The sequence below is a fragment of the Psittacula echo genome, assembly GCF_963264785.1.
Source record: "Psittacula echo genome assembly, chromosome: Z".
Taxonomy (NCBI): domain Eukaryota; kingdom Metazoa; phylum Chordata; class Aves; order Psittaciformes; family Psittacidae; genus Psittacula; species Psittacula echo.
This window is the reverse complement of record NC_137742.1, coordinates 86,017,856-86,044,424: the sequence shown is the minus strand read 5'-3', so window position 1 is coordinate 86,044,424 and position 26,569 is coordinate 86,017,856. Positions and strand designations below refer to the sequence as shown.

At 44.8% G+C, this 26,569-nt stretch overlaps 1 protein-coding gene across 2 annotated transcripts in view; it reads left to right on the top strand.

Moving 5' to 3' along the window:
• Positions 1-2,616: 2,616 nt before the first annotated feature.
• GNAO1 (G protein subunit alpha o1) overlaps positions 2,617-26,569 on the top strand; it is a gene marked incomplete at its 3' end in the record, with an annotated part of 150,569 nt that continues 126,616 nt past the window's right edge. For both annotated transcript variants that reach the window (XM_080637564.1, XM_080637563.1), the window contains exons 1-2: positions 2,617-2,971; positions 3,063-3,105. In XM_080637564.1, the coding sequence (XP_080493690.1) occupies positions 2,854-2,971; positions 3,063-3,105 (161 nt within the window). In that variant the 5' untranslated portion in view covers positions 2,617-2,853. The remainder of the gene's footprint in view (positions 2,972-3,062; positions 3,106-26,569) is intronic.

Genomic DNA, 26,569 nt, shown 5'->3' with positions numbered 1-26,569 from the left:
GGACTTCTGTCAGCTCCTGGGAAATGGAAACATCATTTTCAGCAACAAAACCCTACATATTTATCTCAAAAGCCAAGTAGGCTGGTACATATTTTGATTGTTTGGGGTGGGAGGCAGGCTTTTTCCTTTTCAGGTCCTTGAAATTCATCTGCCATGAATAAGCAGATTTTTCAAAAACTGAAATTTCCCTCTAAGAAAATTTCAAAGGAAACATTTCCATCAGGTCCACTGAATTAGCAGCAGCACAAAAACGGCTCAAAAATGGCTCACCTTCACAGCTGCTCCCCTGAATCTTCCTGAGAGCTGAGCAAGAAGGGAGAGGACTTCTCCATTTCTGATTTTCCATTAAAAAAGAAATTAGCAGATATTTGTGTAGTGACAGAGATGTACACAGGACAAAGGGCCAAGTATGAACTCCACACTGTTCAAGAAGAAATCATTTTCTCCATTGCAGGAGGTGCAGGCTACAAATTTGTCAGATAAGGAGTAGCCAGAGGCTGATACAAAAGGCTAATTCTCTAGTAAAACCTTCAGAGAGTATCCCAGTACAATTCTGAGGCTGGCAAACTGCTGAGGAAGATGAGAAATAAATGCAGCCATCTCATGAGGACACTGCCTCGGGTTTTCTTGACTGTGCTTTTCCTATATGGCACTTTTCATAATGCCCTCTGGCTAGAACCATTGAAATGAAACTTATTGATTGAAATTCTGATCCGATGGATTTTACACAAGAGATTTGTGTGAATAGCAAAGAGCAGGAACTGCTCTCTGACCCCTCCCATCCCCATTTATTCTCTGCTGAACACACGCAGTAGGCTTGCATGTCCATCTCAGTCCCCTGAGCTTCCAGAAATAAATTACCCAAAATTCAAATATACAGCACCTATTAGCTCACAAATGTGTGGTAAATATTACTGGTCCCTGAATACAGTAACATTATTTATGAGTTCCTATTTGATTTCTTTTGTCTGCTTATCCTCTTTACCTCAGTAACTGCACGCCATGCTTTTCCCCTTCATTTCCGATGGTGTGGAGGGAAAATGGGAAAAACACATTCCAGGAGGAAGGCAAGATGGGAAAGAGTGCTGGGAGGAGATGACGTTTGCCTGGAAGAAAAATGTCAGGGAAGTTGTGCTTAAAATACTTGTGAAGTGCTATTAGAAACAGTGTATATACCTCTAAAGGAAAGGTCCTGGATGTGGGAACTACAGGACTCAGGACAGCAGGTCAGAAGATCCCAGAGGAGGCAATAAACAGAGATCCTAAGTGAAAAACACAGTGTGAACACACAGCCACCCACACCCAACACCACAAACAGCAGCTCACTGCCTTCCCCGAGAGTCTGCGATACAACCCTGGCACAGCCTAGATCCAGCATTTCCTTCCCAGAACACAGGGATGGCCCTGTAAAGCCTCCTGTAGACATTTGCTTTTTGGCAGGGGGGTGGAATGGGCTTTAGAGGCAAAATCAGCTGCCTCACCTCTCACAGCTGCTTCCTAATAATGAAACCTCCCTTTCCAGACTTCTTGTTGAAGTGGCGAGTGTCCTTTCTGTACACCAGACAGTGGTCCTTGATTTTGTCCATTTCAGGTTGATGCATTTTACCTTGCTGCACTCAACGCTTCATTCTTTCCTCTCTAGATCTTTTTATAGTCAGACTGTCACGTATCAATCAATGTTATGGATTAAGGTTGAATATATCTTGACTTGTCTGGGCGAGTAGAAAAGTGTTTTAAATGAAGTCTTATTTATTTCATTTTCCCTGTTGACGTTTGTTTTCTTCTCTGCTTCCAACCTTGTGGAACGGCAAAACCTGCCAGGGAAATTGTAGGATTTTAACTTGCTAGAATCCCTAAATAATTGTTAGATGTCACGAAATGGTCATGACAAGAGGGAAGGTCATCTGGTAAGATCTGTGACTGCACTGCAACAAACCATCAGCCCCATGTTGATTAGACTGATGGAAAATATAATCGAAGATGCTGCTGAAGCTCAATGCCCTGCATCAAGCAGATCACTTGTGCTTGATTCGTACTACAAGTGTTGATGAGGCTGCAGCCCCGGGCCTTTGGGGAGCCCAAGGCCCGCACACACAGCAGCCGCTGGACCCCGCCACCTTCCCGACTCCCCGGCCGGCAGTCCCCCCGAGGCCGCTACGTCTCCCCGTGCCGGCAGTGCAGGCCGCGCCGGAACCCGCCGCAGGGCCTGACCTCAAACCGGGCCACCGCGAACAACGCCGTGCCCGCGGCCTGGACCGCGGCCGGGAGCATGCGCGAGTCGCGCGCGTCACGGGAGCGGGCGAGGCCGGCGGGAGCGCGGAACTCCGGCGCGCCCCCTCCCTTTCTGCCTCCCTGTCGCCGCCGCGCCCGCGCCTCCATTCGGCTCTGCCAGCTCCCAGCCGCCGCTGCCCGTTAGAGCCCCGCCGCTCGTCAAGGAGGAGAGAGCACGGCAGAGGGAAGGACCCTCCCCTTGCCGCGAACTCTCTTCCTTCTTCTTCGTCTCCTTCTTCTCTTCCTCCGCCTCCCCCTCCCGGCCGGGAAGAACTCGCCGTGCCCGCAGCAGCCCCGGTGGATGCCCTGAGCGCTCGGGCGCGGGGAGAGGGGCAGAAGAGGAAGCCGGGAGCCCCGCCGCTGAGGCGCTGCGCTGCCGGAGGCTCACGGCCATCCGCTTGAATTCTTTCCTTCGCCCCACGCCCGCCGGTAGCTGGCTTCGCCCCTGCCTTCTCCTCCTCTCCGCCCGCGGGAGCCAACCGAGGCGGCGGCGGGGGCTGCACTCTCTCTTCCTTCCCCCCTCCCTTTTTTTTTTTTTTTTTTTTGTTTTTAATTTAATTTTTTAATTTTTTCGCCGCCGCCATGGGATGTACCTTGAGCGCCGAGGAGAGAGCCGCCCTGGAGCGGAGCAAGGCCATCGAGAAGAATCTAAAGGAGGACGGGATCAGCGCCGCCAAAGATGTGAAACTCCTCCTGCTAGGTGAGAGGCCGTTCGCCCCTTCCCCTTTCCCGCGTCCCCTCACCCGCCTTCTCCCCGGCGCTTATTCTCCCCTTCATCTCTCTTTCAACAGGGGCCGGAGAGTCGGGGAAAAGCACCATCGTAAAGCAAATGAAGTAAGTCCTTCAGTGGCGGGGGGGAGAGGGGCTATGAAGGGGGGGAAGTTAAGCGGCCGTAATAGGAGGGGGAAGGGAGAGGGGGCTCGCTGAGGTGAGTGAGGGCCGCGGGCGCCATGTTTACCTGAGGGGACCGCGAGGGCGGGAAGGCATAAGGCTTGGTGGGGGGAGGCTCCGCCATCGCGGCTCCCGCTGCTGTTCGGGGCCGATGTGGTGCTGAAGTATCGCCCAGCGGCCTCGCCTCAACGGCTGAAGGGGTTGCAGCCTACCTTCCCCTCCCCGAGCCGTGAGGCGAGGCCCTGCAGATGTCCCCGCGAAGCCGAGCGCTGTCAGTTCAGTTTAATGTCGGTGTGTTATCTGCCCCCTCTGCGGATTCAAAGCAAGGCATCCCCATCACTTTTCCCGAGATTTCAGCCTCTCCTTTGAATTAGAGCGTGGCCGCCCGTCACACTCAACCCCTGCCCTGGTGCCCGAGGTGGCTTCCAGAGCTCCCCTGCACATGCTCTGCCTGTGTTTAATTAGTGCAATAAACAGCAGTGAAAAGCCCCCCCCCCCCCCCCATCTCCTTCAACACTGCATCCCTTAGGAAGGCAAGCGCAGGGGAAGGCTGATGATGAAGGGGTGGAGGTACTCCCGTTATGCCGCCCCCCCAACCCTTCTTTTTAATTAAAATACAATGAAACACCACGGCCTCGCACCGACGCAGACATGACGGGCTGGTCGGAGGTGGGCGCCATCACGGGACAAGCCCCGGTGCTGGTCCAGGGTCTGGGTTTCAGCCGGCTAGAGGCGCGGAGCGGCGGATGCTTTGCTATGCTGGTGGCTGCAGAGGGACCGGAGGCTGGGAGGGGCCCCCACGGGATTGCTCAGCGAGGCGGGGGTTGGCAGCAGAGCTGGGTGTGGATGGGGTGCAGGGAGCTGGGTGCAGGCGGCCCTCCGCAGTCCCGGCAGCCGGAGCCTATGCGGGGGACCGAGCCGGTCCCGACGCGGCACGGCTGCGGCTTTCAGGCGGTTCGCGTGGTGGACAGCGCCCAGCGAGGACTCGAACCACCTGCGATGCGGCCGCTTCGGCTCCTCCCGGCGGCGACCGAGCGCCGAGCTCGGCTGCCTTCGGAGAACACTCGGAACCGGTCGGGGAGAAGCCGAAGGGGCTCGTCGCCGCTCTGCAATATTTTGCGTTGCACACCCGTAGCCGCCCTGGGTGTGCGTAACTGTGCGTCTGTGTGTGTGAATGAGTGCGTGTGTGTGAGAGTACGCGTGTGAGTGTGCGTGCGCGCGCCGGATCCGGGCCTTCATCCCGGCTCCTCTCCAGCCAGAGTGGCTTAGCAGGTGACGCGGGTATTTCTGTATCAACTCTGCTGCTGCTGTGTCCAGCTCTCTGGGGTGGACTGGGAGCTAACCATCATCCCTGCCTGGGGCAGGGCTTTTTCGAAGGCACTGCGGGCCTGGGAGGTCTGGCAGTGAGGAGGCTCATCTCCAGTGCAGCTTTTCCCACTCACATCTGTGTACCCTACCTGTGTAAAGGCTCTGAGCTTTCCCTTTCACGATTTGAAAAGGGGCTGTCCACCCTGACAGTTTGATTTGGGGCTGGGGCAGGGTGGGTTTGGTTTGCTCTTGTTTGTGGGGGAAAGGTGGATCAGAGGAGCTGTTACTGCAGATGAACACCAATAAATTATTTAATCTCTAGGAACTGCTTCTGCAGAAGCATGTTGGAATGGTGGGCGATGCGTTTTGGTGGAAGAAAAAGGCTGTAGGTACCACAATAGCAGTGCAGACACATGAAGCCCATAGGTGGGAGGGCAGGTGGTGAGCACACTGGCTTACACAATTAGTGTGCAGTGAGTCTTGTCTTCCAAAGAGCAGAGCTCTTGTTTTTTATCTTGATACAAATTGCATCAAGATAATAACCACTTTGCTGGACTAGATTAGTATGTTGAAGACTGAAATATGCCCTTATATATAAAAATATGCATAAGTATTTTTATATATTTTTGTATATATATATATATATATAAAAACATTTTTCCCATGAGACAGTCTTAAGGTAACGCATGCTAGGCTTGCAGTTTTGTACCTGACTTGAAAATGCCAAGGAGGCTGCTATGGTGAAGGGGTGTAGTGTTTGCAACTGAGAGGCATCCGTCAGTGTGGAAACTCAAGTGTGCGGAGGCTGGGGTGGGGACAGTGGTGTTGTTATGAGCACGGCAGCAGGCGTCTGGAGAGAGCCACGCAGCCGCGGGTGCCAGAAAAAGGGATGTGCAGGGAACAACTCAGGAAAATTTACATTTCTGAAAATTAGTTTAAATGTAATGTAGGCATTAGCATTTCACCTGGTCAGGCTCCATTAGACAGGCTTGCTGAGAACCTAATGAATTCTTAATAAAGATTAAATCGCATGTTCATTAGATTTTGATGAAAGACTGCTATTTTATTTTTTTAATACTGTGTTATTGGTGAGCTTCTACATACTAAATCTCATCCTCATGAGTGGCTAAAGCAGCTTCACACTTCGTTATTGCCTTGAAAAGAAGCACTGGAATCTGTAGACAGATGAGAAAACGCTAAGACAGAGAAACGGAGAGCAGACATTTTTAGAGAGGACTACGAAAAGGTCATGCACTGTCCAGTTAATCCTTGAAATATTAGGTAGTGGGAGCAGTGACAGGTAAAAATTACAATAACTTGAGAGCGTATTTGAGCCAGGAGGGGGATTATGATTTGTAAGATTAATTCAAGATATTTTAGTGAAATATTTGGATAGCTTTCAGCTGGTGAGTGGGGCGTTATCCATCAAAGAAAGAGGTACTGGCAAATAAGAGAGGGGTGGAACTGGAGGTTAACCTGTGCATCCCAGACAGTGGCAACGCAGTATCTGGGCTGCAGGAGTGGTTGTGAAAAAACAACAAGCTAAACCTAATCAGCCAAGGTGGGTGTAGTCAAGGGCTAAGAATGTCAAAACGACCTTGGTTCTAGCCAAAATGCTATCCTCAGCCCTTGACTACACCCACCTTGGCTGATCAGGTTTGTTGCTTGTTTTTTCACAACCAGTCATTCAGCCCAGATACTTTCACCCATGCCTCAAAATGCAGTGGTGGGGCCAAGATAGTGAAGGGAACAGTCCCAAATGGTGCAGTTGTGCCATGTAAGCCAATGAAACTTCAGAGCATGCCACAGTGTTCGCAGTGAGACTGTGACCAGATTGTTTTCACTCAGCTTAAACTAAAAGACAGCTTTAATGATGGAAATGTGGGGCTTCCTTTGAAGAACCAAGCCAGAAGGTGAGATACCAGGTGAGAGAAGTTACAATCTTTCATTCCCACCACCCCATCTCAGCAAATTAACTTTGATTTAGGACCGCAACAGATGTCAACATTTTTTAGATCTTTTACCTGTAAATAAGTGTTGAGCACATTGCAGAATTTGCAATATGTGACTTTCTTTTCTGGAATACCTGGCTTGTAGCATGGAGTCAAGACTGCTGTTTTTCTAGGATATTTTTGTGGGGGCTTAAGCTCTAGGATCATGCTTGTTCATCAAATGCCCCAAGCATATCTCCGTCTGTTACAGCTCAGCAGAATACTTAAATATGCCCAGTGGTCCAGTGGTGAGCAGGGATGGACTCCTCAGGTGGGGACACCATCCACTGCCATCAGTATGAAGCTTCTAGGGAATTCAGCATTTAATCAGGCTAACACAGAGAGGCTGAATTAGCTGGCATGGCTTCAAAACCAAGGTCCTGCTACCTACTCAGTGACAGCAGTTCTGGATGTTGAGTCAGGGCAGTACTTCACCTTCCCAAGCAAGGGGTGATGGTGGTGGTATTCAGGGGTAAACATGCCTTCAGCTGCCCACAGGAAAAATCTTAGGGTTTGAGGTTTGGTTTGGGATTTTGCCTTTGCAGAAGCAGCAGCTTCCGTCCCCTGCAGAGCTGGGAGCCGAGAGCTTGTTCTGGCTTCCTTTCACAAGATGCCGGAGCTTCCAGCCCTGCATGTCCTCCAAAACAGCCATGTCTCACTTCACCAGCAATGCAGGTGGTACCTCTGTTGATAGGCTTCTTTGCTGGGCCATTTTTTGGCAAAATGTTTTTATGTTATGTATAAGAAGGATGAGAATATTCAATCAGGAAAAAAATTCACCAGCGTACAATGCTTATCTTTAAATATCTACTATCTGCTCCCCAACAGCCATCAGTCCCATTAGCTGTCTGATATATTGTTCTGACCTTTTTCAAACAGCCCCTCAAAACAGCCCCAGGCTCTACTTGCTCTCTGTATAACTGAATTACTTATAATCTAATGAACTTCTCCAGAGTGAGAAGCCGTCCCCGCCCACTGGTTTTACAGCCCATCTCAGCAATTTGATGGCAAATGCCATTGAAATCAAGCAATGTGTTGTGCACACCCACTTGAGTGCTCTTTGATGCATGTCTGTGTCTCAAAGCTGTAATGATTTCACACTTTGAGCCCCTTCCCCTGGGAATACCTCACCTCACAGGGGCTTGTAGCGTGCGACTGCTTCGCCTCCACAGTGAGTTACTGGGGACAGAAATGCCAAGTGTGTCTTCATGGCCTGTCCTACTCCTCAGAGCAGCTTTTTGGTGCCATTCAGCCCTTGCTCCTTTCGAGGAACTGTTTGGTCACTGACAGCCCAGAGGCACGATCCTCACTAGAGCATCAGGTCAGGCACAACCATGCTCTGTTTTCCAGGATTCCTATGACTTAAGGCCCAATGACAGGCTGCTCCTGGGAAGCATTTGAACTGGGTTTCAATAAGCAGGGGAAGGAGCTGCAGCCCTGGATGCTGTGGGTGCCATGTTCCATTCCCTGCAGAGCCTGCCTCGCTGTTCTCTCCTCACAGCTCTTATTCTTCCTGGTTCAGAGAACAGTGAGGCTGTGCATTTTGGCTTGTAGTTGCAAAGAGAAATCATGTTTTCAGCACTTATTTCCTTCCTTTTGGATTATTAATTGTGCTTATAAGCCAAAACATTAACAACCGTAGTTCATTCTTTTATACTTAGGTTCTTATCATTAGACTGTGAGAGGTTTCACAGAAAAGCAGTAACAATATTAGCAGGCAAGATGGAATACATTTTGGGTTTGGGTTTTTCTTTATCCTTGACAGTTCTTAATTTGTTTCTTGTTTTAGGGACTTATAAAAGTAAAAATATCTTTCAGTGACAACAGTGAACTGCATAGGTTCTCTTTCAGCCTAGTTTCAAAACCTTAAAAGAAATTTGCCTGTCATATTCTGACATGACACATCTAGTCCTGTTGGAAATGTTTTAGCAACCTAATGACATGAAAGAGGTTCTGTTAATGAGCTCTGAAGAAAGAGATGAATCTGCTTCACAAGTGTAACCAGATCTCTGTTTTGGTTTATGGCTTGGCTAACCCAGAAGTTGGAAGAGACATAAGACTGAGACAAATAATAAAAAGTGGTGGTTTTCCTCTTCCTTTTCCAATCTGGGGTACAACTTCATATCAGATGTAGGTTCTCCAGTATGCTTACTTGAAGAATATGTGGAAGATAATGAAAATGGGGGAGGAATGAAAAAGAGACAACGGAGGTAGAGGCACTCTGTTGGCTCTTCTGCTTGATCTGGTCAAGAGAAGGGGTAGAATGAAGAAATGCTTCACTGCTGGCCAAGGCAGGAGCAGGTTGCTGGTCACTTGGAGAATAAGAGCCAGGCAGTCAATAATAATGCCTTACAGACTCATAATTTGCTGTCTGTGGTAGAGTTAGTTTTCTTCAGCCACTTTGCGGAGTTACAGCGTACCCCTGTAAGTGTCAAGCTCCACAGGTTTCTCCTGGATTTGCAAGATACAAAACCACAAATGAGAGTTGAAGCTGGGGAATTTGCAGCCAGAAAGACTGATGCAAGTGCAGGGTCTCTAAGAGCTCGATTTTGCACAATTCTTGGGCTCATTCACCTCCTGCTCAAGCTGGGAGGAAAGTAAAAAGCTTTTCATATGAGCCAACAGCAGTTCACAGTGCACAGAAGGACCTATACTGTGAAGTCCATGGTTAAAGCCTGAGTGCAGAAGACAGGATTTGGTCCTTTAGTCATTATGAGAGTGTGAAGACAAGCTTTGGCAGAAGAGAACTGGCAAAACCTTCTCAAATTCAGGTGGCCAGGCTACTTAGGAGTCTTGTCACTCTTCCTGATGCAATTGCAAATCTCCTGAGATTTGTGGTTTCCTATAGAGCCTGAAATTGCTTCTGTGGAGCCTGGACTCACATGATGACTGGGCAAGCTCTGTTCTCAGGGCTTCTTTGCTTAGTTCTTGGTTTTGTTTTTGAAAGAAAACTTCCAGCTCTCCTCACTTCAGGGAAAAAATAAATGTCCTTATTCTAGCCTGATGACTCAAGAATTGGGAGCAAAATAAAAAACAACCCAAATGAAGACAAAGAAAATACATCTCAATTGCTTAGTTATTTTTGAAGGTTGGTTATTTTTTTAATTAGCAAGGTTGAAACCAGCAAACTCACTTTTTTCAAATCAATTTGAGTGCTACTGACCCCAGATCTTTTCTTTGTCTTCAGACTTTGGGCCAAGTTCTTCCCACACTGAAGATGATGTCTCTTCTGTGTACAGTTTTTATGAGATCTGATTAATTTCAAAACTCAGTGTAATCCTGGAAATGGCTGAGTTTCATTCACTAAAACAAAACCAGGAAACAGAAAGGTCTGGAAATCCGATTTGAAAAAGCATTGGCATGTCAAACCTAAGGCCATTTTTCTTGCCATAAAGGAAAAAAAAATCTTTTATTTCCTTCTTAGAGGAAAATACTAATGATTTTTTTTTTTTTGCCACTATTTTTCTAATGCTGAAGAAATGCTCTGCCTAATGTGAAAATCCCCCTAAACTGTTAATCGAATCATTCTCATTTTATTTTTAAGACCATTTGTGCAAATGGCAAAATCAGGGTGGTTGGAGGATTACAGTCCTGATTATAAGATACTGTTAGGATTCTGCCTAAAATCAGAAAATGCAAAAGGCTGAAAAATGCTACTGGATAACACAAAGCAAATGAGCTAATGGTTTTCTAGTGCTCAGCAAAAGGGAGAAAAAAGTCCTTGAATCCAAAGCGCCATCATTGTGTGCTTATTGTAATAATAGAATAAAACTCTTGATGGAGGCATTTCTTAGCTTACCAATAAAAATGCTTAACCCCCCCCCAGCTTTCAAGTTAATTGAGAAACAACTGAGGAGTGTTCTCTCAGAAGGGAGCCCAGGAAACTGTAGTAAGCTGACTCATGCCTATTTGCAAATTGCTAATCAATAGTATTTTTGACATGGAAAGAGAAGGCTTGCCAGAGCTGACATTGCTTTTTTTTTTTTTTCCATTCTTGGGCAAGTCTTGCTCTGCTTGGTCACCAAAATTTATGTCATTTCATCAGAAGACCTTTCATCTGAGTATAAAACTAGAAGTTCCTACAGCAGCTTCAGAGAGAGTAAAGAGGTGTGGGTAAAGTGGGGTCTCCCCACAACTTAATGAGTTTGGGATCTGGATATTAGTAACCTTCGTCTCCCCAACCAAGCCATCCTGTAGGATTTTGTGTCCTCAGGAGCCAAAGCCAATTTAGCATATATTCTATTTGATACAGGATAACTTGTGCAATCTTTCAACAGAAACTTTAAAACAGTCTTCCAATACCTAAAGAGGGGCTAGAAGAAATCTGGAGAGAGACTTTTTACAAGGGCATGTTAGAACAGAACAAGGGGGAATGAGTTTAAACTGACAGAGGCAAGATTAGACATTAGGAAAACATTCTTTACTACCATGGTGGTGAGGCCCTGGCACAGATTGCTCAGAGAAGCTGTGGCTGTCCCATCCCTGGCAGTGTTCAAGGCCATGTTAGACAGGGCTTGGAGCAACCTGGTCTAGTGGAAGGCATCCCTGCCCCTAGCAGCTGGTTGGAACTAGATAAGCTTTAAGGTTTCCTCCACCTCAAGCCATCCTATGGAATTCTGCTGGCTAATGTTGCGGAAGTTGCTTTTGGAGAAAGGCTGTCAGACACGGATGCTAGTAAGTGCATTGAGGTGCTAGGCTCCTCTCTCTGAGAAAGCCTAAAGGTGCTGTTGGACTCTGTGTAGGATTGTGGCATTCAGGAAAAAATGGGGACAGGTTTTGGCAGAGGCAGGATCCAACACTGGTAGAAAATACAGGATTTAATAGCAAGGAAAGGGATTTTCTTCTCTTTGTCATGTGGCAGAATACGTTGTGTAGAAAGGCAGGGGTACATGTTTCACATCAGGAGGCCACGAGGGGTGCCTCAGGGCTGCTTTAGTGAGTGGAGGGGCATTCAGCAGTCTTTGACTGATCCAGAAGAACTCCCTACTCCAGAAATACCCTACTCAGAGGATTAATCACCCCAGTGTTAGCACCTTGGCGGGGGGGCTGGGAACAGATGTTTCACCTCTCTGCACATGCCTCCTCTGAAGCATAACCCCCAGTGCTTAAAACAGTCTGAAAGGCAGAGCAGTGACTCAACATACTTTGAAACTCTCCAGCAACTTCAGACTTGCATTAAATGCTCTTGTCTACAAGAGCATCATCAACAGCAACTTTTACACACTGCGATAGTCTGTTACAAGATTTGGAGCATTTCTGGATCAGCTGGAAATTGCTACAGAAGAGGACGAGAAAAGAGCGGATCTCTATTGAGGAGAAGCATCGCTTAAATAATAAACTAATAAATGTATACTACCTCCTAGCAGAATGTAGTGATTTATCCTCTCCCTGTTAGAGTTGATTTGCTTTAGTAGCTCCAATTTTAAAGCCTTAAGCAAAAGTGCATAGGAAAGGCTGAGTGCACAAAATGGATGTTAGGCAGAATAACCGAGGTAACAAATGATAGGTTTTGTGGCTAGGTTTCTGGAGCTAGGTAAGTGGTAGCTCACAGTGATGTAGTGATGATTCCTCACTGCTAGTACAGTGCTCCTTACTCATTACAGCCTTGTTCATCACCACCTTGGTAGCGTGGGCATTGCTGTGATCCAGCTCCTGCCTTTACAGCAAAGGTGGTGAAGTTACGTAATTTTGATGGCTCTCAATGCAATAACACTTTGTCTGCATGAATTTAATGTGGAACTGGTGCAGGCTGGTTCTGATCTCTCCAAAGGTCATGGCGAGATTTTCAAATTACTTTCAGGGCACCACAGTGTGGATCTGCATGCCCTAATTTGAGACCTCAATAGCTAAGCCTGTGTGAATTCACCATCCTTTCTCGTGCTCCTCTGTGGCTGGCCATGACAGGGCACGTGCTCCTGCACAGCATGGAAGTTTCTGCTGAGCTTCAGTCACAATACCTCTGCCGGCCACAATGTCCCTCATAATGAAGAGGGACATACCATCCTCATAAAGAGTTTTAAATGCAACAAAATCTGGTTGGCTACTTTAGTAGTGCAGAACTGAGTTTTTGATTCAGCATGTTTTGGTAATCTCTTCTTACTTACTCACAACTTCTTTACGTTTACAAGCAGTGCAAAAGGGTATTCAGCCGGGGTGAATCAGCTGCAGTTAAATCAAACCAAATAGAGCCCTTCCTACATGGCCCTTGTAAGAATGAGAAATAAGTCACCTGTTGCCCAGTTGGTAAGGTGCACTGATGGTTAGGTGGGGGCCCTGTCTCTTTGCCTACTAATTTTAAAATGGGCAGGTATTTACCACCATAATGTGCATGTCCCCGCTGTAGACATTGCAGAGCCTTGTCCATCACACTGTCAGTAACACAAGCATAAATCGCTGGGAGGAAAGAAAACTGTCGTGATGAACATACACCTCAGAACGCCATCATACTGTTCATTAATAACCAGTCACCCTTTGGTGATTAATTATTTAGCCAAATTGGACAAATTTTTCCACATGATTAAGAAGATGTTTAGTTAATAAAGCAGAAAGCTTCTAGTAGCATGCCCTTGTTTTCCTCGATTTAGCTGTACGACAAATTTATATTCTCCTGATTTACAGTTTGGCAAAACTCCCACAGTGCTCTATCAACTCTTACTTTCAAGGTGGATGCTGCCCAGCCAGTTCTTCAGCAGGAAGCCTGACGCTGATCAATGTGTACATTTCAGATGTTTAAATTGAACAGTAGATAGGTGAGCTGATTGTGTAATTTGTTACCTGCGTATCTCTGTGTGTGCTGAGTCCTCGTGAAACACTGGTAAGGAGGAACAGGAGAGCACTATGCCAGATCCCAGCTCAAGGGTCAGCATTTCTCCAGCACTGACTGATGGCATCAGGGTCACCTTGGAAAAGAGGAAGGGACCCCAAGACTCCCATCCTTCCACCAGCTTTGTGCTTGATAGGAATTCCCCTGCAAGCATGTTGCTGGGACCAGGCAGGTCTTACTTGTGCAGTGAGGTGGGATGTACAGCAGAGGTAATAGATAGCTTGGCACTGGGGGATCCTGGCACTGAGAGGGAATCTAAATCTTGGTATGTTCCATGGTGGTACTGGTGCATGTTAGTGTCCTTCACCATTGCTAATTACAAAAAGAAAGCAAAAACAAAACAACAGATGAAGAGGACAGAAATATCCAGAGAGAGCCCATAAATGAGAAACAATTAGAAATTGGTAATTTTCATATGGTTCAGTAAATAATTCAGAATGTAGGTTTATTTATCTACTTTTGTATTTATCTATTTCTTCTTTTCATCAGCCCTTGCAAGAAATAAGCTTATTTTAATTCATATTGTAAAGTTTTTCCTACATGACAGCATGAGCATTGAATTATTACACTGGTACTTTTAGTTCTGATCGGTGAGATCAAATTGTATTACTTTGCCTGTCTGTGATCATTCAAATAGCTGAGTCCTTCTGCCATAAATGGATATTCAGAATTTTTTGTTCTCCTGCATAGGACTTTGAAATAGGTTTGTGGAATTTCCAGTACAAAATGGAAAAGACTTCTTACAAAGTGTCCATAAGAGTGATACAAACCCAGGCAAAGTGGTGCATTTAAATTCGACTGTAACTGGATAAATACACTGAAGTTTAAATAATAACAAAGATCATTTTGTTTTTATTGGCTCCCTCATTAACTGAGGCACAAGCCCGTGCAGCGCAGTCTGTCCAAATCTTCCAAACACACTCCACTCCATCTGATCTCCAGGAGAACCCTCCTTCAGTGGAATGCTTTTCCTGGTCCTCCCAACAACCCGCTCTGTGCTTAGCTCCCCGCTGTCAGTGTTCAGGAGCACAGAGTCCCACACCTGTCTGATTTCAAGACAGTAACAACTGTACAGCTCAGAACTGCTGACAGCGGGGGCACAGGACTTGTAGTTCTGCCAAATTGGAGATGCTGCTAATCTGTAGCTAAGTCCCAACTTAGCCATAGCTCATGTTTCATTCACGCTCAGATCCCAAACCCCAGAACAATTGAGTTTTCTAATAATGTACACATCAACATCAATGGGCTGGAGCAGAACTGGGTTATTGCACACAAATCGATTTGCGTGCACCTGAACTGTGTTGATTAGATCACATCATCTCTGCTTGTGCCGACTTTCGCCGAGTTTTGCTGTCAGTCTGTGTATCCCAGCTTTGCCTAAATATTCATTCTGTTTTGTTTTGTACACCTCTTGAAAATACAGATCAGGAGGAAAAAAAAATTATTGTGGCCTTTTTCTTGCCACCTTCATTTCATTTTTGCCTCAGGTGCTCTCAGCTCTTAAATTTATTTCAAGTTACAGTTATTCACCATGTTACTTGTATCAGGAGAAGTAAAAAATACTGTTTGGTTTTAGGAAGTTCAGGTTTATTTGTAGCATTTTATATATGTATTTAATTACTTCAGGAAATGAGGTGGTATGAAATCCTTTGGGACTAAATCTTGCCTGTTCCCCGCTCTTTGGTAGACACAAACCTGTATCTGAAATGCAGTGTTGAGTTTTGGGTCTCCTAAACCAAGGAGTAAATTGCTGGTAAACTGGGGCCACCATGGTGTTGGGGCTGGTGCACTGGTTAAGTGAAGGGAGGCTGAGAGAGCTGGAGAAGAGAAGCTGAGGGAAATCTCGCTGCTCAGTTCCAACACCCAAATTGATAACATGAAGCCAGACACTTCTTAGAGATACACAGGGGGATTTTCAAAACCTGTTGGGACAAGAACCTGTGCAACCTTATCTATCTAAGGCAGTAGCTCTTCTCTCGGTAGGGACCTCTAGCCCAAGTTATTCAATGATTCAATGACAAGAAAAGCCAAATGAGTCTCCTTATTCAGTGTTCCTAACATCTGTTTTAACTAAAAAACTATGCCTTTATTTGGAAAACCTGAGGAACAATGCTGCGCAGCCTTGTTATCCCTTAGAATGCGTGAAGAGCGAGGCTTAGCTGGGAAAATTTGGTTACTGTTTTTAATTCCCCTTCACACCACTTTGGTTTGTTTCTTTGCTTCTGGGTGTAGTTTTCTTGGATTTATTCCATACAGCATTTTACAGGCAACCTTCTGAAATCTTAAGCTGGCGTTTGATTAACATCTCTTTTTTTTGGAGGTGTGAGTTTAAGTAACCTCTGCCTGTCCCTGCTCGGCTGTGGTAGTAAGGTGCTGCTTGCGTGAGGATGTGAACCAGTACAGTGAACCAGACTCTGGTACTGATCTCAGTTAACATAACCCAACCACCACCCAAAAAAAAAAAAACCACAAAAAGAAATGTCCAACAAATGCTCCCATAAGGCAGTAGTGTACTGAAGGTTGAGATACGAGATTGTACTGAAAGATTCAGTCACTCCTGGCTAATTCTGTGTGTTGGAGCTTAATTTCTGAGAGTAAATCAGTCACATTTGAAGATTTCAAAAAGCAGTTTTCAAAAGTCTTTCTGTACCTTTAGGCATTTAAATGACAGGTGGGTTTTTTTTCCAAACCAGCTGTATTTTTTCCTATTGGTTCATGTAAAAGAAATGGAAATTTTTCACTGGCTTGAAATTTTTGTTTTCTTTTAAATAAATATCTGTGATCCTCAATGCAGTGAAAGGAAAGTGCAACCATTTGTTGCTGTTTCAGTGTATTTAGACAATCTTTCATGCTTGTGAAGGTCAAATCTATTTAATCTGGTTATGCTATTTCAATCACATTTACATTTTTAATGCAATGCTCAGGTTTGCTTCACAGTAGAATGATCTCTCTAGTTTTGTAACAAGCTTTAGTTCTCCTGGGCTCTAGAGACTTTTCTTTTCTAGTTTTCGTCAGCCTTAGACACAGTCTTTGTAATTTGTAAGGTAACTTCCTTCCACTGGGTTGCCCAAATGCTGCAGAATCCTGAATACACAAGTGGTGAACAACATTTTCAGATTCTATTTTGAGAGCAGATTTTAAAGCCTGCATGAAAAGCCTGGTGGTGCTGTGGTTAGCCTAACACTGGTTACCGAGGTGGTTTGCATACCTCTCTGCTGCCCTTTTAAAAGGAAGAGCACTGTGTACAGGATCACCATCTTCATCCCATACCCCATTCAGTCTGTGAGCTATCCCAGTTCTCCCCTTGCCTCACTAGGGCTCACCAGTTCACAGCCTCAGTAAGACACCTTTTGTGCTCTTACAGTAAGTAAACCAGATTAGAAAGCCTTTCCTGTGAGATACTTGACACATAAGGAGCCTTACAAAAGCTCCAGGAGAAGCCTGCCTCATCTCCCTTTCATCTGTAACTCTTTGTTTCCCCTTTTGCTTAAAAGAAGATTTCACACAATGAGCTTTTTTCTCAAGAAAATGCTTTGTGTTAAGTAACTTAAGAAATAACAGGAAAACACACCAGACTGTTCAGTGATTTCTGAAGCCCCACTTGTTTCTGAATTTGAACAACCCACCCCTCCCATTGCCTTTTGCACCAGTTGCTTTCCAGCTTCAACTTAAGTTCCTGCGTTGCCTCCTGAGGTAATGGAAGTTGAGGCCTCAAATACTGTTTTTTTTGACTTGTAACATCCCTTATAAATGAGCAGGAGAGAAATGGCCAGCCTGGCCGACATTTGGTACCACCAGTCAAGACAAGAACTTAGTGTGGACAGTGAAATGCAGACAAGAGGCAGAACTCGATCTTTAAAAGAAAGGGTCAAACAAGGAATCATGATCAAGTTCAGGCTCCGGATAACAAAACAAGGTTTTTTCCTAAGAGTCCTCCAGAAGACTGGCAACAGCTTGTTACAACAGTGCACAGACTGGACACTGACACCTTTACGTGAACCTGGCTCACAGCAAGTGCCAAGAATCAGTGGATCAGAGCTGTCAGGAAGGGCAAAGGCTGGCAGAAGAAATAGCAACACCTCACTCACAGTGTTAGGATGTGCATGGTAGTATGTGACAAGAGAATGCCAGCAGCAGAAGAGATCCAGCAAGCCCCCTTTTCATGGTAAGTCTTGAAGACTGATTTCCTAAGTAAGGCTGCAGAAGCGGGACCTAAAACTCTGCAGGCTAACAGACAAAATGAGACCATATGCTTTTCCTTTCTTAAAATACATCCTTCTGTAACTAACACTAAAGCACAGAGGAAAGGGAGAGAAGCTGTTGCAATTCAGCTTCAGTTACAAGCCAGCCTTCTCTGATCTCTGATTTGTTTTCTCCTGGAAGACCTCTTTAATATAACTTATCATGATTAGTGGTCCTGACTGTAAGTGGAGAGACACTGGACCATTTGCCCAGTTTGTATGTATCCAACAGCAGTGTGATGAGTGTAAAAATAAATGTAAATGTACGCAGGAACAGAGGCAGATCTTATATCCAATAGCAAAGTCACCCTTAATTGTTAATGACTGAAGTGCTGTAGTCTTCACTTACTAGCAAAACATACCCAGCATGTCTTTCAGGTTGCGTCAGATTGACAGAACATCACTGTCAAAGACAATGTCAACTTTTCAGTGATAGATCAAGTGCCATGTATGACAGCAAGAAAGGTGAATATTCAAATTAGAAATTCAGTTTCCTCTGATAAAAAGCCAGGAATTCCAGTTCCAAGGACTGATTGATGGAAGTTGCCCTTGTCATGGACAAAATGGTAAACAGCTTCAGAATAATGAATTAAAATCAGAAATTGTACTAGTCGGTGTTGGAGTAGACCATGGAAAGGTCATTTTGTCCAGCTCTGTCCTAATGCAGAACTCTTTTTAATCACATATTCCTCAGTGTTCTACGTGATTTACTTGTGAGTGACCTAAAGACACTGATATTTTCACAGTTTTACAGGACTCCTAAGTGCAAATAGATTTCACATTAAAGAACTTTCTCCAGTAGCCTTAAATTTTTGTCTTAAATTTCCTCTTGCTTCTCCTAATCACGTATCAGAACAGAAAAGCTCTTAACAATATCAGTTGCTGGAGTAGAAATAAGAACTGTTGAATCTCTGTTCTAAACTGTATCTTTCCTGGCATTTTTACCAAACTGGATGGAGAAGTCAGTGGGACTTTCCTTTTCCCATACTAAACATTTCCGGTGTGAGAGGCTGGAATCACAGGCAGGAATTGTTGAGTCCTGGCAATAGAAGGAAGTGGTTGGAGGAAGCCATACCAGTTCACGGTGAAAGGTTTCAGTGGTTACATCTCAGTGAATTTTTAATAGACTGTGTCAAAGCAAACTCAAAGCTAAAAGGAAGATTACACTGGTGGCAAATGAATCTTTAGTAGAGAGCTTGTGGCTAGACTGCATTTTGAGTGCTGGCCAGCCAGGCTCTCAGGATAGCTTTTGGGCTGGCTTAGGCTGACCCAGCAAAACAGGGACTGCAGACCGACATGTGCCTCTTTGTTCTCTGCGCTGACAGATGCATAGCTCTGCAGTCCTCCATGTCTTACACGTGATCCAGAGAGAGCAGTAGAGTTAATAGACTGGTCTTTCTGAAAAGCAGGCTTCAAGCATCACAGAACAAGCATGAGTGTTATTTGGCCTCTTGGTGGTTTTCTAAAAGTAGAAGATGCCCCAGAACTTGCAGTATCTGAAGCTGGTGCTTGCCAGAAATGCTTATATGAACTGTATGGATGAGTGGAGAAAAGGGGGTCAGGAGGGGAAAAGGCCTCTGAGGGGAAATGGCTGAGGAGATACAAATGAAAATTCAATTAAACAGAAGACAAGGAGAATTCAAACTAGCATTGACACCCTGCTCAAGGCTGCTAACAAGTCTTGATTTCATCTCTAAACCTAGCAAATGAAGGAGGCAACAGTGAAAAAAATAAATGACCACCCTGGAAGGAGCTAAATTAGATTAAAAGGAAGATAAAAACATTCAAATAAGGATCTTCTTTTATTATATGCCTAGGGCTTGTAACATATTCAACCAGAACAATAGATCTTGGCCTTGTAATCATTCCAAAGCTTGTCCAATGTCCAAGATTTTTTTCCTAAAGGACTGAGTTTATTGGCCAGCTGGAAAACTTGACATGGACAATGAACATAATCTCTGTTGCTTTCCATCCTGAGTAGCCATCAGAACAATGTTAATTTGCTATATTAAAATCAGAGTGGCCACGTTTTGCACTCGTCTTACCTCTGCCCTCAGTTTACTCTGGTATGGGATGTCGAAAGTGATCTGTTCTGGTTATTCTGATTGCTACTGGTTTCCTGTTTTGTGGAAGAGGTATGCAAATGCTCAGTGTCATAAGCTGTTGTAGCAGAGAACCAGCATGGTGTTTTCTCTCTCAAGATAAACACTAATTCCTCCAGAAAGTGATGATCATCAATTTATTTCAGCTTTATTTTGCTCTTTGCAAGCTGTGCAAGGAGCACGTTCACTATAACCAGTTATTCCAATACCTTAATTTCTCCCATAAGTATTTTGCTTCTTTTGGGGTGTCACCACAATGCCATTTAGAAGCCTGCTAATAGTTAATTGAAAGCCATTTTATGCTTGCAAGTAGTATCAGGGTTCGAACTGTTTTATTTCTGTAAAACAGAAATAATAGCTAGCTCTGACAGATACTAGGAAGCTAAACAACAGCCAGGGCTGACATGCGTTTGGAAGCCTACATCACTAGAAGAAAATCACAGTGTTATCGGCTTGGTTTAGAACATGAATGTACATTTTCCCAAGGACTTCAGTGGGCTTTTGATCAGGTTCTGAGCATAAAGTGTGATCAGCAGTGGCCAGAAAAAGGTTAGGCACAAAATAATCAGGAAGTTTGGCTTCAAAGAAGGTCCCTGGGTCCTCTGCCTGTGGTTAAGAGGATGTTGTTGATCCTTCCACAGAAAGCAGAGGGGAACGGAGGGGAAAGGGTGCCAGCTGGGTTGGACTGACATGTGTTTTGACCAAGCGGTCTCCTAGATGATTTGCAAAAGGATACCAGCTTTGTTGGGAAGGAGGAGTCAGCTGATGCTATCTGTTCAATTCCTTGTTCTCAATTATTTTAGCTGATATTTATATGCTAAGCCGATCCCATTGAATGGCGTTTGAAACATCCAGACCAAAGTCATTACATTATCACATTCAGGCCAGACTTTAAGTGAAAGAGATTTGGCTTGTTCTTTACATTGCTTGGCCCTTGTCCTATGTACTGCCATTATAATGGAGGATTATCTGCACTGGAGGTTTTCTTCATTTCCATTAGGAGAAAAAAATTTCGTTCAGCACAAGGGCAGCCTGAGATGGCAGGAGGAGATTGGCTGCATGCTGACGTCTTTGTTAGCTGCTGAGCAGAGCCTGACATCCCCTGACACTGCCGGGGGCTTGGTGAGGGGCTCTTATTTATTTCACTGTGTGGAACACATTGTTTTCCGAAAGGGAGGAGAATCAGCCCTTTATTGAACAGGAGTCACTGGGCAGCGTAGTCACCAAGCTGCAGTAACTGGGGTTTGTTGATATAGTTGGCTTTTCAGCAAGCGCCTTTGTTGGGCTTATCTTTTCTTCTAGTCTGCATCTCTTTGGTGTGTGTAAGGTGGACCCTAGGCTCTCTCTGTCTTTCTCAAACCCTATGCCTTTTCTAATATAAAACCCAGGGATAGAAGCAGAGGGACTCATATTTTTCAAGGTTAGTGATCTCCATAAGGCCCCTTCCCTGAGATATATAACAAACTTCTCATATAGAGATACCATCTGCTATGGGTTGCTTTAGTTCAGTGGGTTTCTCCAGTCCATTTGCAGACCACAAATGCCCTCACTGCTCTGGTAGGCAGTGTAAAGTGGTTTCAGGATTGCACTACACCCACTCAAAAAGGGCTGCTGTTTGCTGGCTTATGCAGAAGATGCAGCAAAACACTGTGGGCTCTTCTTCATCATGTAACCTTTTGTAACAACCCCAGTGACACATTTGTGCTGAAGTGGAAGCTATCTGGTGTAGTAGCCTCATGTCTTCCTTGAGCCTACACACTGCATACATGCTGCCCGCTGAGAGACACCATATGACACAGGACAAACTACGGGAGCACTTTGGAGCAGAGACCAGTATATAGTGAACTCACTTAAACAGTGAGAAAAATCAGGCTTTCAGTCTGGGCGCTAAGCACTGAACCAGCAGCAGTGTAGGTGCGGAAACCAGGAGGAGATTTTCTCTCTGGTGTCAGGAAGATGGTAACCTAGCCTCAATTGACAGATTTGTCATACAATCATTCCAACTTTGCCTGAAGGGTGCATTTTTCAGGGGCTGGATTGTCCCAGAAAAGCCTTCAGTTTGGAAATATAAACCCAGAGATGAATCAAGAGACAACACAAGTCTCAGACTCTGCTCTGGACCAGTCTGCAGATCAGCCCTTAGGACCAAATGTGCTCTGCAAGCCCACATGATGCTTCAGAGTAGGGTTTGGAACATGCATTGTTCATGCTCAAGAGTAAATTCAGGTTACTGTCTTGTTAGGGTAGCTGCTATGGTAAAGATTCAGAGGGCCAGGAGACTCAGCAACCAGTTCACCAAGTGTTCTGAGGTCTTCAGCTAAAAGGTTGTGCTATAAATAATTTTTTGCATGGTGGGGAGAATTCATAAGCATGCAAATTGCTCTTATCTTTTTTTTTATCCTAGAAACATGTCAACAGTAAAGCAAAAGGGGCAAAATATTTAGTCATGTGCCTTAAAGAATAGCAGTAAAATGCTGTTTGCTGACCGGGAGGGAAGCGTGACTTCAAACACAAAATGAGAGAACATATAATCTGTAGATTTGTACTGAGATAACTGATCAGTGCTTGGCATCTGTGGAAACATAGTAGATAAGTATGCCATCTCACAGACAAACAAACCAATTTTGTCTGATATTGAACTTTCCATTTCCAGTTGATTTCTTACATTATAAATCTCTTAAGTACATCTGTCTGTGGGTGCTACAGAACATGGTGGAACAGGGAGCTCTTATCACAGTTTGGGAAGGAGAATAATGTTTTTTTTTAATGCCTGCACAGAACAAACTGGAAGTATCCTCAGCCTGTCTATCCTAGCTGTGGTATGAGGACTCCATTGGTCAGTCCAGGAATGGGCAGGGGAGTCTGTCCCAAGGGCTAGAAGTGTGCCAGTGTGCAGTCCTGCATGCTTGAGCCAGCTGCAGGTGTGGAGATGCAGTCAGGCTCTGCAGGACAGAGCATATTCCACACTCCAGGAAAAGCCAGGTTGGAGTCCAGCAACTCACCAAATTAATGAAGTGCCAATGAAGTTTTTACTCAAACATTATTTTTTGGCATTTATTCTTTTGCATTATTTGCATTATTCTTTGTTTATTCTTTGCATTCTTCTTTGCATTATTCTTTGCATTATTCTTTGGCATTTCTCTGGTCAAGTTTGCTTTGTTGCCATAATAAACATGGTACATGTGGAACTTGGGGCCATGAACCAGTATAAAGGGATAATGTAATGGATGTTGCTTGAGTCTTTGTAGTTAGAGCAGTTATTGGAAGGCACTAATCCCTCTCTGCTGATGATTGACTTTTGAATGAATCCTCGTACACTTTTCCAGCAGCCAAACTTGAGGGTTTTCAAGCTCAGTAAAGCTTAATAGAACCAAGACCTTGCTATTTATTTTCACTGTTATTATGAATATTTTAAAGCAGTTTTCTGCTGTGAATTCACCACTGTTTGATCACAAAAGCAAGCAAAGGAAGTTGTTATTTTTCATTCTGAACCTTTTGTTCTTTTTATTTTCCTAATCCACATGAGGTGACTTTGCTGGTCATTAGCCGAGTTAGTAAAGCGAGCTCTCTTTGTTGGGCGATAGCAGGGAAACATCAGGTGTCTGGTTCCATGGTAGCGATTTGCTCTTGAAATAAAGTAAGCATTGATAAGTTGCTACCCTCAGCTATATTTGTCCTAGTAAATAAACATCATCAGGACTTGAGCACAAATACACATTGTTTTGCCCTGTTTAGCTATTCTGAGATTGTGTCAGACTAACAAAATTTCCTCTGCAGCAGATAGAGTTGCTCTGACATGCTCCTGTTCTGCAGATGATGTGTATTTCTGCACACCTGGCCAAGGAAGTGTTGTTTTAAGCACTGATCAGCACAGCAAATACATCCCCTTAACTCAAAACGGTGCGTGCTTTTTGATGCTTTTTAGAGGCCAAGGTTTCTACAAGTGGAATGATTTGCCTCTGTGCTGCCTTTGGACAGAGGATTTGCTTACTATGGTCTGCTAGCACAGGGCATGGTGGGGACATCACACCCTCAGTGCCCATACTGCCTAGCTGATTTGAGGACTGCAGTCGATACGTGATGGCTTAAGCAGAGCAGAAAAAGCCCTGAAGATCTGTCTTTGAGAAAAAGATTCCATTTTCCAGAATACCCATAAAAAAAAGGTCATTAACCATTTGGCAGTGAGCTGTTCAGCTAGAAAGTGAAATTCCTCATTTGAACCTCACAAAACCAGGACCCTGCTTCTTCCCTGACAGGCAGCAGGGCTCAAAATAAAACAAAGCAACAGCAGGAGACCAAGCGAAACACGACAGTGACATTTGTTCCACTTGGAGGAGCAGAGCTGCCGCTAATTTGGGCTGGAAGATCTGAGCACATGGCAAGAGGTGGTTGGATGTGTTGAGATAAACATACCGGGTCAGCCTCGAGCTGCAGGTGCTGCATGCTTTGCACCAAGGCGAATCACAGCAGAAATAGGCAAATTCCACCCCTTCACCATCACTACATTTCCCATAGCCCTTCCTAGAAAATTCAGAGGGATTTCAGCTTCCAAACTGAATCCCAGCTTTTAATGGGGTTTCATCTGTTTGACAAGCTGTAGGATTTGCAGTGTGCATCACTATCCCCACTCACTTCAACAAAACGATGTATGTATGTGACAGGTTGGCTGCCCCATCTGCTGTGCACATGAGACCCAGAGGAAACACTCTTCTTCACACTTCTGTCTAGCAGTAATTTGATTATGGAAGTTCATAGTGATGGAGGAAGTCTGCATTCCATGGAGAACCATCCAGAGGAAGTTAGTAAGGAAGCAGAACAGTTCTGTAACAGTGATTGTTAACTCAGGGTTCTGCTGGAGTACTTGCAAACTGTAACCTGAGCAAGATGCCATCATGGTAGGAGTTCCACATCCAGCACAGAAAGAAGCTTCCTGCTGCAGAGAGGCATATATTCTGGATGATTTTTCCCTCTCCTTTTAAACCTCCAGATCAATCAAATCATGCCTTGTGCAGTGGAGATGATGCATTCCAGCTTCAGAAAGTTTCATCTCAAGAGCACCAGTTTGGTTCCTATGGGGTACGTGCCTGTCCCTGAGAGACAAAATGGGAAGGGTTTCTCTCCTCTACCCTGCCTTGTATTTTCATAACACTTCAAGGAGGTCGGTGCCTTTGGGCTTCCAGATTCAGCAAAATTGGCCAAGAAACTGAAATCTGGAGAAGAGAAGCTGCGTGGAGACCTCATAGCTGCCTTCCAATATCTGAAGAAGGTCTACAAGAATGCCAGAGAGGGACTCTTCATCAGGGACTGCAGTGATAGGACAAGGGGAAATGGGTTCAAACTTAAACACAGAAGATTTAGGTTAGGTATAAAGACGAAATTCTTCCCTGTGAGGGTGGTGAGGCACTGATGCAGGCTGCCCAAGGAAATTGTGAATGTCCCATCTATGGCAGTGTTCAAGGCCAGATTAGATGGGGCTTGGAGCAACCCAGTCTAGTGGAAGATGTCCCTGCCTGTAGCAGGGGGTTAGAACTGGATGATCTTAATGTCCTTTCCAACCCAGCCTATTCTATGATTCTATGGCATGCACTAACCTGGGGACCTTGAAGAGCAGACTGTGAAACACATCAGGGGAACCTATCACCTGGGTTTTCAAAACCACTGGACAAATATTAAACTTAGTTACTTGCAGGCAAGTAGATGGACTAAATCTGCTCTGAAAACATTCTTCACTGAAACGTTTTTTTGACAAGGAAAGCTAATTCTGGGCTTATTAGCCAGCTTCAATAAATATAATCACACTGATGAGCAGACGCTGCTTAATTGCCTTCTATAACATAGCTGGGGAACTAGGAAACAGGAGCTGCACCTCACAGCACCCTTCTTAGCACCTCCCCCTTCATTTTCTCTGAAAACCAACAAAAAATATCAAATCCACCTTCTGGCAGAGATGAATTATGTGCTGCTTTTTAGCAAAGTTTCAGCATATTATTCTCCAGTTCAGGCCAAATTCAGAAGTGAATCTGAAGATGGTTCAGATGTCAGAAGAAATTGGTCAGAAAATGGGTGTCAGGTGGGCGAGAGCAGCGCTGCACAGTGTAACTCGCAACACCCTGACGCTCAGTGGGAGAGCAAAATTGGTTTAAGTGAGAATAACTTACACGGATTCGGGGCGGGGGTGGATGTAACTCTGAAACTCTGAAAATGGCCTTTTTCTTGGAAGAAAAGAAAAAGAGAGGCCAGGAAGGGATCTGTTTGTGGTGAAAGCGGGTACTAGGCCCCAGGAACAAAGGGCCCTGTTTGCAATACGTGCCCTGAAGAAAATGCAGAAGCTGTTCCAAGCTCCCCGAGCTCCCTCTTGCTCCTTGTGTCCTGAGCAACCCTCCCTGCAGGCCCAGGCCGAGTGCAGAAGGGTTCATTCAGGGTTTGCTGATTAAAACAAAGCCACGAAAGAGCACTGCCAAAGTTGGAGATGACTGGCAGCCCCCAGCCCATGCAATTTCATTTCCTAGTTTCCTAGGAGTAATGTTCAGTGCTGGTTGCTCTGGGGTAAAGAAGAAAGAATTGCTGTAGTAACAGGAAAATGAAGAGCCTAGACTTTGCGTAGATGGCTTATTATGTCAGAGCTGTAGTACACTTTGATTTGTGTTACTGATGATTCTACATGAGCACTAATTGGCCAAAGAAGCAAGGGACCTTTGTTGCTTTTGTAGTTTAATGAGGAAAATATTGTGTAATGTGATGATTATTTCCTAATCAAAAAGCAGAGGAACAGAATGGGAAGGCAAACCTATGAGTGAATAAAGACTCCAATTTTAATTAGTATTTCCTTGCGCTAGCCAGTTTCTCTGGTTTATAACCAGCTGCTAGCCCTAAATATGTCCAAACATTATATAAATATTATATAAATTAATATTTAGATTATGCATAACATTGTAGAAATGT